Source organism: Sprattus sprattus (genome assembly GCF_963457725.1).
Source record: "Sprattus sprattus genome assembly, chromosome: 19".
Classification (NCBI taxonomy): domain Eukaryota; kingdom Metazoa; phylum Chordata; class Actinopteri; order Clupeiformes; family Clupeidae; genus Sprattus; species Sprattus sprattus.
The window spans coordinates 13,167,405-13,182,266 of record NC_137917.1 but is presented as its reverse complement, the minus strand read 5'-3'; the positions used below and the strand labels follow the sequence as shown (position 1 = coordinate 13,182,266).

The window sequence follows — 14,862 nt, the reverse complement described above, 5'->3', positions numbered from 1 at the left end:
CATTTCATCCTGTGACGAGACAATACGATATAGCTAGTTTAGGCGCAAAACTTTCCCAATACAATATCCAAAGTCTCTAAATCGATCGTTAAATCCAACACATTGTTGGTAAAATATATATACACGCCTAATGGTGTTTGTGTGTGCGTGTTTTAAGAGCGCACAATTTTTTTTTTTAGAGATGGGAAGATAAAGACAACCTGGTCAGAATGGAAGGGTGTGTGTGTGTGCAACTGTGTGTGTGTGCTCGTGCATGCGCTCACCCACATTTGAAGGCTGTCTTGGCTGTCCTAGTGAATGTGTTTGTTATGGGAACTGTTTGTATTTTTTTTCCTTATCAAATTTTAAAACAGTTGGGAGAAAACAGAAGTAATATAATAGGAAATGAATGTGACGGAAACAATAAAGAAGCAACTCATACTTTCACACACAGGCTCCTCCACACACACGCACACACACACACACACACACACACACACACACACACACACACACACACACACACACACACACACACACACACACACACACACACACACACACACACACACACACACACACACACACACAGCATCTCTTCTTTCAGCCTGTATGGAACAGTATAAAGAAGTTTCTTATCTGTCAGCATGACTGTCTCACAGTGCTGCCAAGCAGCACACAGAAGCCCCTGGAATACAAAAAATAACCAAGAAAAAACACACACACACACACACACACACACACACACACACACACACACACACTTGTGCCATGACTACTGAGATACCCTGTGCTTCCAGGGTTGTTAGTGTGAGCCTGGGGCTAGGCCGGTTGACGTGTGTGTGTGTGTGTGTGTGTGTGTGTGTGTGTGTGTGTGTGTGTGTGTGATATGTGGTGTGAATGGTGTGTGTGTTGTTTCTGATGTGTGTTTTTATTTGTGGTGTGTATATTGCGTGTGATGTGTGTGTGGTGTGGTGTGGTGTGGTGTGGTGTGTACTGGTGATGGGCTCTGGCTGTGTTGGTGGACGTGCATCCAGCTTGTGTTTCCCCATGGATTTCTCACAGGCAGCAGGTCAGTGAGGGTCAAGCCCTGCATTGGGCACTGAGCTGATGCAGACTAGTAGAGACAAGAAAATGGGCGAGAGAGATGACGAGGTGTGTGTGTGTGTGTGTGTGTGTGTGTGTGTGTGTGTGTGTGTGTGTGTGTGTGTGTGTGTGTGTGTGTGTGTGTGTGTGTGTGTGTGTGTGTGTGTGTGTGTGTGTGTGTGTGTGTGTGTGTGTGTGTGTGTGTGTGTGTGCTTGCGCGTGCGTGCGTGCGTGCGTGCGTGTCTGTTATTGTGCATTGTGAGGTGCAGTTTTAGAAGGTGTGTATCACGCAGAGATCAATAACCCCAGCACACTGACACACAGATGCCAATATTCACAACAAACACCTTTATTTATGGACAGAGTATGTTTAGCAGTTTCCATTTGTCCATTTCGTTGCCGTGTAGTCTGGCACCCTCTCTTCTCTCTCTTCTCAAGCATGATGGTCACCTGTCTCACCTCATCTCTCTATCACCGCTGTTGTCTCACTCCTCACCACCCTGTCTCACACCTCCTGTCTTTCTCCTTCATCTTTTCCTCATGCCCTTCATCTTTTTGCCTCAGTGTTTTTCTGACTGTTATTACTTCTTCTCCATTCCTGCATCTCAGCTGTTGAGGACAGAACCACTTTGTCCTTTTTCTCTCTTTTGTTGTTGCCATAGTAACAGTGCCTGCTCTGTAAAATGCCTAATGCCTTGCTTGTACACAAGGCTTGGACAAACACCTCCCGTCATGACGCGTGCTTTACTCCTGCTGGTTAGACTTCCCCAACGCAACACAGAGAGAGAGAGAGAGAAAGAGAGAGAGAGAGAGAGAGAGAAGGAGAGAGAGAGAGAGCGAGAAACAGACGAGGAAAAAAACAAGGGCAGTTTTAATTGGGGATGTTTTAGTCACAGGAAAGCGTTTGTCAGAGATGTTCTGGGCATTTTTCTCTGCAACTGTTTGTTTTCTTCAGGGGGGGGGAGCTGATTCTTAGAAGCCCAGCATTTAGATATCTGCTCAAAAGAAACTGATTGGCTGAAGGGTCCTCTCACCTAGGCTGGTGGCCCTTAGCCTTTGTTGCTTTGATTACTGTCTGATTGAGAGGTCATTGCGAAACACGCTCGCACACAAACGCTCCACTTATACAAAATGAAAAAAAAAAAAAAAAAAAACACCACTAAAGCATTTTGTCCATGAGTGCCATAGGTTTCATTGGTGGTCGTAAAATGTTTGCTGTGCATCAGGACCCATTCAGTTCATTCATTTACCTCCAACTCCAGGTCGATGCAGCGGCCAGTCGCTTCCTCCTTTTCACAACATGCATCCAATAAATTACCTCTGCCTAGCTGACTGCCCGCTCACTAAATCAACCAATCAGGTTGTTTGGTCTGGGTGAGTGCCTCGTAAATTACTCGGTCAGCCTGCTGCTCATCATTGGTGCTGAGTAGCTTTATCAACCCATCAGGTCTTCCTTTTTCCCATCAATCTCATAATCCATAAGAACACAGTGCTTTTCCTCATGTGTGGAGGCTCAATCACTGTCGGCCTTAAAGTTGTTTGTATGCCAGGCAGGGGGGCGTTTATTTTTTGTAGCGCCATTCATACAGATTGGCAGTTCAAAGTGCTCTACAAATGAGCAGATAAAATAGTTATTTTCTCTCTCTTCCTTTCCCAACTCTCACTTTCTCTGTTATTCCCTCTGCTTACTTGTCCTCTCTAGTTTTGATTGACAGCTATATCTATATCTATATAATAGACTAGACTACTAAACCAACGTGGCTAATACAAATTGTAATTTAAAGTGGTAAAAAAAGTAGATACAATCAAATATGACTAATTTCAGTTTTTTCCGGTGGGCTTACCTGGTTTCCAAACAATACTAACTGACCCTTTGTTAAAATGTTCTATCTTGGGCTACAGTAGGATGTTGGTAACCAATGACAAAATATTGTCTGTATCATCCATACGCCACCATTGCATAAGACCAAGAGATATATTCATATCATTTTATGCTTTGCTCTGTGTTGACACTAACCCCATCATAGCTGCGCAGTCTCTTAATTGTCTTTTACAAGACACTCTCCCTCCACCCTAGTGTAAATGCACATTGACAGGTCTACCATTGTAAAATTAATAATAACAAGAGCAATCCGAGATTTCTGACCTCCAGCAAGGAGGTACACAAATCCGGATCCAGAATCCGGATCGAGATCCGGATCATTCTGAAATTTTAATGGGGATGTCCCAGGACCAAGATCCACTTCTTGTGAATTTCAGAAAGATCCGCCCAGTAGTTTCTGAGAAATCTTGTCCACAGACAGACAGACAGACAAACAGACAGACAAACAGACGGACATATAAATTAACGGACCCGATCGCATAACCTCCTTGCTGGAGGTAATCAAACATCATGTCTTCAACAAGCTTCTTGCTTACAAAAGACTAGGTTTTGATAGTTATTACATTTATGTGGACAGTTTATTTTGTGTCCATCACTGCAAAGAACGACCCTGGTTCTCTACCAGTTGCAACAACTGAAAATGCTGCCATGGTGATTCCTGCCAACTCTTTACATGATCATTTTCATTGACCTGTATAAGAGCGAGATCACAAGCACACGTGTTGCACACAAGCCACACACAGACAGAATGACAGAGAGACGGATGGACGGACAGACGGAACAAGCGCAGATTGAAGGCGCTTGGGGAGGCCTGAGATTATAGGCTCGTACAGCTTGACAGCTCCACAGCGTATTAGTCAGGGACATGTCCATTAGGATTGCTGTCAGAAAGGACAGGGGGGCCCAAACACAGCACTGTTGCCATTTCAGGAAAAGGAGGAGGGAGAGGAGGATGAGAAGGAGGATCTTGGGTCACACTCCTCGTGCTGGTTGCCAGGGTGACGGACAGCGGGCTTGTGTGCAGGCCGTGGTGGTCAGAGGCAGGAGTGAAGCGTGCCGTGATGTTTGTTTGTGCCGAGAGTTTGTTTGTGGAAGGTGGCAAGTGAACAGGAGCGGAACTGCTTAAGATGTACGTGTGAGTGTGTATGTGGGCGGGCTGTTTGTGTTTATCTCTTTGGCATGGACTGTTTGGAAGCCAGCTGTGTATAGACAGGGTAAATCTAGATTCTTGATTGTTAGATGTCATTCACTGCCTCTGTTTTACTCCTGTTTTTATGCCAGTAGAAATCATTTCAGTGAAAGATTTACACTGACATTGACTGACACACACACACACACACACAAACACACACACACACGCACACACACACAGTCCAACACATAAAGCTGATTCCTATACCATTAAATACATTTCTCGCCACTGTTGTCAGGTAATTAAAGGGAGCACTTGGGCCCAGCACCTGTGTGCCAGAGCCTCCATTTAGATTAGCCGCAGTCTAATTAAACACAAGCACGCCGCTTCTTCCCTCCTCTAGTGCTAGTCTCTAATGGCTGGCCAGATTGATTTAAATGCAAACTAGAGAGAATTTAATGAACTGCTGGCTTTCTGTGCCTTAACTCTCTCTCGCTCTGCTGTTGCTCGCTCCCTGTTTGTGTGTGTTTTCGCTCCCTCAATGTGTGTGTGACGCTCCCTCTATGTGTGTGTGTTTGTGTGTGTATGTGTGTATGCTCTCATTCCCTCTCAGTGTGTGCGTGCTCCCTCTCCCTCCTTTACTGAGTGTTTAAAAAGAATTTCCTCCCTCGCTGACAGGTTGGCAAACATCTCGGAGGGCCATTTTTCACACGCTGTTGTTTGTGTTGTTTTGTTTTAATCACCTTTTGAAAGTGTTGCCTCGCCGTATTGAAATAACAGCATTAGGAAGCGTTTGCAGATCAAACAGAGTTCTCAACTTAAACGTTGGACAATCAGAAACGGTTGTCCCTGTTAACTTTAGCATTTTGAATCAAAGCCAAGGTCTGTAAAAGGGCCCACCCAGCACCATTGCCTTTTCCTGCACATAAACCCTCTGTGTGTGTGTGTGTGTGTGTGTGTGTGTGTGTGTGTGTGTGTGTGTGTGTTTGTGTCTGTGTCTGTGTCTGTGTCTGTGTCTGTGTCTGTGTCTGTGTCTGTGTCTGTGTCTGTGTCTGTGTCTGTGTCTGTGTCTGTGTGTGTGTGTGTGTGTGTGTGTGTGTGTGTGTGTGTGTGTGTGTGTGTGTCCCTGGCCTGAAGTGTAAAAGCAGAAGACAGACCCGACAGGAAGAGATACGGTCCAACATGTGAGGTCGCCGACCCGGTAGCGATGTGTGATGGGCGGTTAATGATTTGGCAAAAGATAAATAGTCTGTGCGTAGAGGCGTGCGACAGTGGCCATTGAGGGGCTGTGTGTCCCAGAGGCAAGTTGGTCAGGGGTATTGACGAGGAACACAGATCATTGGCAGATAGCTTGGGTTATCGATAGACTATCGACTGCCGCCACAGAATGGTCACGCCAGTGGCTTGTGATTGATTGGCTGAGATTAGCTGAGCTTGTTTTACAGTGCAGAGGGGATTGGAGAGATTCAGTGAAGACGTAGGTAGTCGTCTCCAGCCACTGTGGCGTCGGACAGATGTGAAGCAGAGACATTATTGTGGTCAGGCATGAAATGTGCCTAGTGATTGTGACTGTGAGTCATCTTCATTCACCGTGTTTGTGTGTGTGTCTATGTGTGTGTGTGTGTGTTCTGTGTGTCTGCAGATGCTGGTGACCACTCCGGAGAAATGGGACGTGGTGACCCGTAAGAGCGTGGGCGACGTGGCTCTCTCCCAGGTGGTGCGGCTGCTCATCCTGGACGAGGTGCACCTCCTTCACGAGGACCGAGGGCCTGTGCTGGAGAGCCTGGTGGCCCGCACCCTCCGACAGGTACGTCACCCCTAGCCTCACCTGGAGCTCTGCCACAGAAGAAGCAGGTCTCATGTTGTGGGCCTTGGTCGTAGTGTCAGAGTGGCACAGGTATTACTCACATAGCATTTGTCAGCATCCATTCCCCATGAGCGTCTGAGAGGTGTGTGTAGCCTTCTTGACATCATGGATGAATAGTTTGTCTCCTGTTCCAGGTAGGTGTTTTATACAAAGATGTGTCAAATGTAGAACTGAACTCCGCAGCAAGCATTGCAATGATCATAATTCCTGAATATGAGAACTTCAATTCAATCATAAACATCATGAAAAAACAGAAGAAGTGGTTTGTGTGTGTGTGTATGTGTGTGTGTGTGTGTGGGTGTGGGTGTGGGTGTGGGTGTGGGTGTGGGTGTTTGTGTGTGTGTGTTTGTGTGTGTGTGTGTGTGTGTGTGTGTGTGTGTGTGTGTGTGTGTGCGTGTGTGCGTGTGTGTTCGTCTGTGACTGTATGTCTTTGTGTCTTTGTGTGTCTGTGTGTGTGTCCTTCAAGCATACAGCTTGGACCACACTAATATATAGCTTCTAGACTTAGTATTTAGTGACACCGTTGGTATAGATTACTCTGCTCTTTGGAGTGGCGTGTGTGTGTCTCATGGAGAGACCCTCTCTGTGTCTCTTGTAATAATGTCTTTTGTGTGTGTGTGTGTGTGTGCATGTGGATGAAGTGGTTATGTGTGTGATGGGCGGCTGGCCCGCGGCAGTCGTGTCTTGCCCACATTAGAGCACCCAGCTGAGTGACAGGTCCCTGCTGATGGTGATTGGCGGCTCTCGGTGGCGGAATCACACCGGCCGTTTGGGATATTAGTGTGATTATGCAAATGCCCACAGTCGGGCGCATGAGACAGCAGCAGACGCTCCGGAACGTTCCATGGCCCTGTTCCGTTCCAGCAAGCCTCAGTCAGGTGTCAATCTTGCACAGGAAATTAATAAAGCCGCCACACTAGAGCATGCAGCCCGCCCCCCCCCCCCTCCCCCGCCCCCCAGGTGACCAAGAAGAGGAATATGTCTTTTATTTAAAATGCTTTAAAGTTAGGGCCACCCTAGGTGGGATTTTTTTTTCTTCTTTAAAACGTTTTTGAATATTTAGTTATGATGTTGCATTTCATCCCACTGTTTCTCTCTCTCTTTCTTTCTGTCTCACGCACACATTCTCTCTCTCTCCCCTCCCTCTCTCTCTCTCTCTCTCTTCTTCCTTCCTTCCTCCCTCTTTCCTACTTTATTTCCCTTTACCTCCCAGCCAGATACACAGACTCTCTCTCTCCTTCTTTCTTCTTTCTCCATGTCTCCCCTCCTCTCTCTCTCTCTCTCTCTCTCACTCTCACTCAGGTCTTAGTTGTAAATTGAATACCAGTCTTTGTATACAGTTTCAATTCACCATACACAGGTTTCTGAACTTATATTGTCATAAAGACATCTAGATGGCCTTGACTAATGGTGTTATATGGTAGGTACAATAGGTACCAGCCTCACATGGGCACCCGCATAATGAAGGTACCTTACCTTGTGAGTTGGCACCGAATGAATGTGGATGCAATTTTGTATAAAAAGTAATACTGTCTTGACAAGGGCCAACAAGACAGCATTGGTACTATCCTAACAACAGCACCGAGAATATGTTTGGACAGGCATCAACCATTCTGCACAACAGCATTAAGTTGAGCACATGGGGGCGCCACACAAAGTGCAGTGTCTAACACAGCGGTTCAAATAAAGATCAGCCACAAATCAATGTAATATATCAGTCTCAGGTTTATGAACTTATATTGTCATTTATAACACGGGTAGATGGAATTATAACACGGGTAGATGGAATCCACCATTCTGAGAGTTAGTTCCGGGGTGTGCTATATTCTACGGTATAGTAACTGTACGACCTGTTTTCATCTACCTGAGCGTTCCATATCAGTACGCACTCAAAAGGAAATATCTATCCAAGATGGCGGCGTGTTGTGGCTAATGTAGTGGGGAGTGTTTCATGTGAATTAAGCTATCTACACGACTTTTTATATGTCTAAATTGACTCGGTTAGTTGTTTCTGTGCTACGCGAATGTTGCAGAGTATTGAAAGTCTTTACTGAAAGTCTCGAATATTATTTGTAGTTGACTTTTAGCGCTTAGACCAAAAACCCATTTGAAACACACGTAGCTTTTGTGCTAGGTCTAACAGACGTTAAATTCCCAATGCTATTTGTCTGTCGCATAGCAACAGCCACACAAAGGGGGACTATTTTCTCTTGGCTACTGAAATGCGATACACAACGTTTGGTGTCTACAACTTTTTTTGTCCTGAAAGGCAGCTTACTGTTTACTTTAATTGTACTTAATATTTTGGAGTCGCTGGCAACCGTGTTATAAAAGCAATAAGGTACTCGAGTCAGTACGGTATCGTCAATAATGTACTTGTTCGAGGGTTTGCCGGCCCTCCGCTGCGCGTCGGGCCTAACAACTCCCTCGAACAAGTACATTATTGACGATACCGTACTGCCTCTCGAACCTTATTGCTTAAATAGACATCTAGGTGGCCTTGACTAAGGGTGTCATATAGACATCTAGGTGGCCTTGACTAAGGGTGTCATATAGACATCTAGGTGGCCTTGACTAAGGGTGTCATATAGACATCTATGGCTTACACCAGTGTTTCCCAAACTTTTTACAGTTCCGAACCCTTTCAGACATTCAATCTCCAGCTACGCCCCTCCCCCCTGTTTTTTCCCCATTTTTGTAACTGCTGCCAAGCCCCCTCCCCCACCCACATATTCAGCGTATAACACTTGAAACTGGGAAATTGTCAGGCTAGGTCACTAACCGCCGCTGCCACGCCCCCTCCCCCCGCGCATATATTCAGCCTATAACTCTTCAAACTGTCAGGGTAGGTCACTAACCTACCTGTAGTTATTTTTGGAAGTGTAATTATTTTGCTGAATATGGGTATACATGAGTATTTATAGCAATGCAACTTGGCTATTCGGACTATTTAAGATTTCATATCTATTTATAGCTCAGTTCGAAAATGTAATGGGCTTTTTAACTTTGAAATCGCAAATCAAATTTTCTCCGCGCGTACCCCCTGAACCACTTTGCGTACCCCTGGGGGTACGCTTAGCCCAGTTTGGGAACGGATGGCTTAGACTAATGATGGAACACATCAAGTCTGTCTGTTCTGTATGCATTTCACATTCCGAACCTTGAGAGAGAATCCATCAGAGGGGAATCTGAAGCCCTTATAGTTCAGAGCCGCACTGGAGTTTGTCATTATTTGCTGCTATTAAATTGTCATCAGCCACGCCATTACCTCAAAAGCCACTTTCTTCATTCAAATTGAAGATGTGGTAGCTTTGTGTAGATTCTTTTTTTCTTCTTGTAGATCACAAGAAAACCACAACAGCCAGCATAGCCCTCCTGGACCTTCTTCTCCAGTTAGGCCCCTTAATCCGTGTCCGCGTAGGAACTGAGTCCCTACCATCTGCTGGTATTTTTGTCTTTTAAGAGACTTTGAATTATTGATTGGCGCACGGTAAGCAAGATTGTTGCCTGTGGAAGTAGAAAGCTGAATGGCCTCATCCATAAAACATTGGCACAGAGAGAGAAGAAGCTCTCTCTCTCTATCTCTCTCTCTATTCGCCCCTCAGGGCCTGTTTTCTTTGATGACATATAAAAATCGAAAAATTGATATGTAAACACAAGCTTTAAGCTTTTAGCAGTTTCTCATGGATGGGAACTGTTTGTGCTGGTGTGTTATTCGTGAGTGTGTGTGGGGAGGAAAGAGTGTGTGTGTGTGGGTCTGCTTGTGTGCGTGTGCGTGTGCGTGTGCGTGTGTGTGTTGAGACTGTATAAGCCATCAGTCATTTTACCCGAGGACTCCATTATTGGTGCTGGTTGTGAGGTTTATTGAGTTGGTATCTTGGTCCTATCTCTCCCTCACACACATTCTTTACCTCTCCATCTTGTTCTTCTCTTGCTCTGTCTCTCTCATAGGTTTGCAGTGATGTAAGGATTTGAATATTGGTTCTATAAAGCCTATAAAAACCTCTTTCTCTCCCTCCCTCTCTCCCACTCATTTTCTCTTTCTACCCCCATCTCTTTTTGCCTCTCTCCCTCCCTCTGTCTCCCCCTCTCTGACCCCTTCTCTCCCTCAATCTCCAAACCATAGGTATTTCTCATAAATCTTGAATTTGTTGTCATCACATTGTGAGCCTCGAAAATCGTGTGACCAAATACAACAGCACACACTCTGTCTCTCTCTTTCACACTCTCACATATACACACACACACACACACACACACACACACACACACACACACACACACACACACACACACACACACACACACACACACACACACACACACACACACACAACCATGTTTGTCCATGCAGTAGGATAGATGGTAGGGGACCGTTCCCAAACTAGCGCACCAGGTTGTTCGTGTTGCGTCAGTGCAGAAATGGGAGGCTGTTTGTTACCCTGACCAGATCGATTCTGTTTGCAGAATCATAGATTGGTTTATCTTACACGCTAGCTTTGATCCAGAGCACCTGGGAGTTCCAGCAAACAGATTTCAAAAGTTGTGTGTGTGTGTGTGTGTGTGTTTGTGATTTGTGTGTTGGTAGACTGCATGAGAGAGTAAGATGAAAGAAAGAAAGATGGAACACCTGATAGAATAACAACAGGATGGATGTGTGTGGCTTTTTACATCAAATACAGCAACCCTCCACACTAACTCCTGTGTATCCCTCCTCTTCTAAAATATTTCAGTTTTTTTGGACCCAACAAAATAGTGTGTAAAACATAGAGAGCAGTCTCACACTAACCACTAGACTAGTCATGACTGAAATATTCATCTTTCTTTCTCTCTTTCTCCCTCCCTCTTTCTTCACGTTTATTTATTAGCCTAGTTATCATTCCCCTTGTCTAATACCCTCTCTCACACCCCTCCAGTGTCTGTGCCCAGATGTCCTCCCCCATCCCTTTGAAAAATCATTACTGTGTCCTTCCTTACAGAAAAGAGCACTCTGAGACTGTGGGTGTGTGTGTGTGTGTGTGTGTGTGTGTGTGTGTGTGTGTGTGTGTGTGTGTGTGTTAGTAGACCCTGAGACAGTGTGTGTGTGTGTGTGTGTGTGTGTCAGTGAGCCCTGAGACATTGTGTGTGTGTGTATGTATGTCAGTGAGCCGAGACTGTTTGTTGTGTGTATGTGTGTGTCAGTGAGCCCTGAGACAGAGTTTGGCGATGTGCCGTCACTACACCTATCATTAGAATGAAATCTGACAGTTATGACGTGAAAAAGACAGCATGCTTCATCATGCTTTATGCAACACCAATGTTTTTTTTGTTTTTTACCCACAATGCACATTGCCATAATAACACGCTCTACTATATTTTTACTTGCATAGTGTATGAATTCCGACAAGGTAGTGTCTTGAATCGCATACAATTGTTGTGCACTTTGGAAGTTAGGAGTGCAACACCATCTAACCGCCATTGAAAAAGAGGTTGGTGAACCCTCCCTTTTCACTATGTAGCCAAGATGGAGACTATTGAGGGAGTGAAGTGTCCAGCGCTTCAAACTCTGAGTTCACCATACATCAGAATAGTCAGTGTGAACGCACTAATGCGCTCAGAATAGGAAGCTTAAGTTCGGAAGAACGCAAATTGAGACAAAGCTCTGAATTGTGGTTACCATGTTGATTTCCACCACACCTGTCAGTCGAGTCTCAAAATCATGGACAACATGAATATGGAGATTCTCAGTTCTGAAATCCAGGGGAGTAAATCATCCAAAATGATTTCATTTTGCACATTACATACAGGTGCATCTCAATATATTAGAATATCATCGAAAAGTTGATTTATTTCAGTAATTCTATTCAAAAAGTGAAACTCATATTTTATATAGATTCATTTCACACAGACTGATACATTTCAAGTGATTATTTCTTTTAAATTTGATGATTATAACTTACAGCTTATGAAAACCCAAAATTCAGTATCTCAGAAAATTAGAATATTACTGTAGACCGATAGAAAAAAGGATTTTTAACACAGAAATGTTGGACTACTGAAAAGTATGAACATGTACAGCACTCAATACTTGGTTGGGGCTCCTTTTGCATGAATTGCTGCAGCAATGCGGCGTGGCATGAAGGCAATCAGTCTGTGGCACTGCTGAGGTGTTATGGAAGACCAGGTTGCTCTGATAGTGGCCTTCAGCTCTTCTGTGTGTTTGGGTCTGTTGTCTCGCATCTTCCTTTTCACAATACCCTATAGAATCTCTATGGGTTTTAGGTCAGGCGAGTTTGCTAGCCAATCAAGCACAGGGATACCATGGTCCTTAAACCAGATACTGGTACCTTTGGAAGTGTGTGCAGGTGCCAAGTCCTGATGGAAAATGAAATCTGCATCTCCATAAAGCTGGTCAGCAGAGAGAAGCACAAAGTGCTCTAGAACTTTCTGGTAGATGGCTGCGCTGACCTTGGACCACACAGTGGACTAACACCAGCAGATGACATGGCACCCCAAACCATCACTGACTGTGGACACTTTACACTGGACCTCAAGCAACTTGGATTCTGTTCCTCTCCTCTCTTTCTCCAGAATCCGGGACCTTGATTTCCAAATTAAATGCAAAATTTACTTTCATCTGAAAATAGAACTTTGGACCACTGAGCAACAGTGCAGTCCTTTTTGTCTTTAGCCCAGGTGAGACGCCTCTGACGTTGTCTCTGGTTCAAGAGTGGCTTGACACAGGAATGCGACAGTTGAAGTCCATGTTCTGGATACGTCTGTGCGTGTAGGCTCTTGAAGCACTGACTCCAGCTGCAGTCCACTCCTTGTGAATCTCCCTTGAATGGGCTTTGTTTCACAATCCTCTCAAAGATGTCGTTATCCCTGTTGCTTGTGCACCTTTTTATACCAAATGTTTTCCTTCCATTCAACTTCCCATTAATGTGCTTGGATACAGCACTCTGTGAACAGCATGCTTCTTTAGCAATGACCTTTTGTGTCTTACCCTTCTTGTGCAGGGTGTCAATGATCGTCTTCTGGACAACTGTCAAGTCAGCAGTCTTCCCCATGATTGTGTAGCCTACTGAACTAGACTGAGAGACCATTTAAAGGCTCAGGAAGCCTTTGCCGTTGTTTTTAGTTAATTAGCTGATTAGAGTGTGACACCATTGGTCATCAATATGTAACTTTTTCACAATATTCTAATTTTCTGAGATACTGAATTTTGGGTTTTCATTAGCTGGCAGTTATAATAATGAAAATTAAAAGAAATAAACACTTTAAATAGATCAGTCTGTGTGTAAACAATCTATATAATATATGAGTTTCACTTTTTGAATAGAATTACTGAAATAAATCAACTTTTCGATGATATTCTAATTTATTGAGATGCACCTGTAGTCACATGGGTTTTTTGTTGTTGTTTTTTCATCAGGAGTGAGAGAACTGTCTCACTGCCTGTTACTGCAGAGAAGTGCTTCTCTCATCTCTCATGCTTGTCTGAAAGAGGGCAGTGTGTGCTCCATGTGGTGGGGTCCCCCAGAGAGAGAGAGAGAGAGACGGAGAGAGAGAGAGAGAGAGAGAGAGAGAGAGAGAGAGAGATAGTGTGATAGAGTGTGAGAGAGAGAGACGGAGAGAGAGAAAGAAAGAGTAGTCCAGCGGCCTCTGCTCCAGTCTGCCTGGTTCAGCCGCTCATGTGATGTGAAAGAGCCTGGGTATGAGTCAGACCTGCTCTTCTCTTTAGCACCCAAACATGCACCGCTTTCAGATCGCCATCCTCAAAGCTCTTTTTGTCACTGTTTCATTCTCTCTCTCCATCTCTCACACTGTCTCTCTCTCCATATTTTACACTGTCGCTCTCTTTGTCTCACTCTCTCTCACATTCCCCCTCTCTCACATTCCCTCCCTCTCTCCTTCACTCTCTCTCACACTGTATCTCTCTCTCTCATTTTCTCTTCCTCTTTGTCTCCCTCCTTGTCTTTCTGTCTCTTTCCCCATCATCATTCCCCTCCTCTCCCTGCCCCTCACCTCGTCTTTGATTCATCTACTTCTCTCTCCTTCTCTTTCCCCTGTCCTTCTCTCGCCTTCTTTCTCCTGCTCTCTCCTCCCTCTCTCTCCTCCTTCTCTCTCCCCTCTCTCTCTGTCTCACTTAAATTCATATTCAAGTAGCTTTATTGCCATGACCGTTCATATATTGCCAAAGCATAGTGCTATATTAAAAACAAAACAACAACAACAGTATATGGGAGACAACAAAGAATCTAACTGAGAAGAGCCACATAAACAGGAACACATAGATTCGACATACCTAAGATCAAACATTTAATGGTGGAGCTAATCACCGGAGATTGTTTGCCCCTCTCCAAGTATTCGTGTCAGTTTGTCCATGTTATTAGGTGAATGGAAGTCTGTTACCGTATTTGAAAGGTTCTTAAAAGAGTGGGGCTATTTATTTAATTGAATTTTTCACAGGGAGGAGAAAGTGCATCTCTGTCTCAATCTTACTCTGACCACAAATGCGTTTTTGTTTTCTTTGTTTTTTTTTGTATCTGACTTACCTTATGGCAATGTAGAGATTAAACGTTAGATATCGTTATAATTTGGGTTGTGAATGGTTTGATTGCCCCAATGTTCCTACTATGTTTTTTTTGTTTCATATTTAGTTTTGCTATGATTTGACGTTGGGAAGCAGTGTTAGTCTGAGATTGCTAGGTAAGTGTATTAGTTAACTTCAGAACCAGCCAACAGAAGGGACAACGTTCAGAGCTGGCCTCTTGGGTTTGAAATGTTTGAAATTGAATTGTGAATTGAATGAATTGTTTTTCTGCACTTGATTTTAGATGCATCCAGAATTTGAAGGATCTATTTTGCATGTTTAATGCCAGTGGGAAACTGCCTACTTCAGCCCTGCATGCATTTGTGGTTGTTTGTCTTTGA

The 14,862-nt window shown here is 44.4% G+C and overlaps 1 protein-coding gene across 1 annotated transcript in view; it reads left to right on the top strand.

The window, feature by feature from the left end:
- Positions 1-14,862, top strand: part of ascc3 (activating signal cointegrator 1 complex subunit 3) — a 170,428-nt gene that overhangs the window by 70,928 nt on the left and 84,638 nt on the right. Inside the window, exon 11 of the mRNA XM_080857663.1 lies at positions 5,722-5,886. Within this exon, the coding sequence (XP_080713789.1) occupies positions 5,722-5,886 (165 nt within the window). The remainder of the gene's footprint in view (positions 1-5,721; positions 5,887-14,862) is intronic.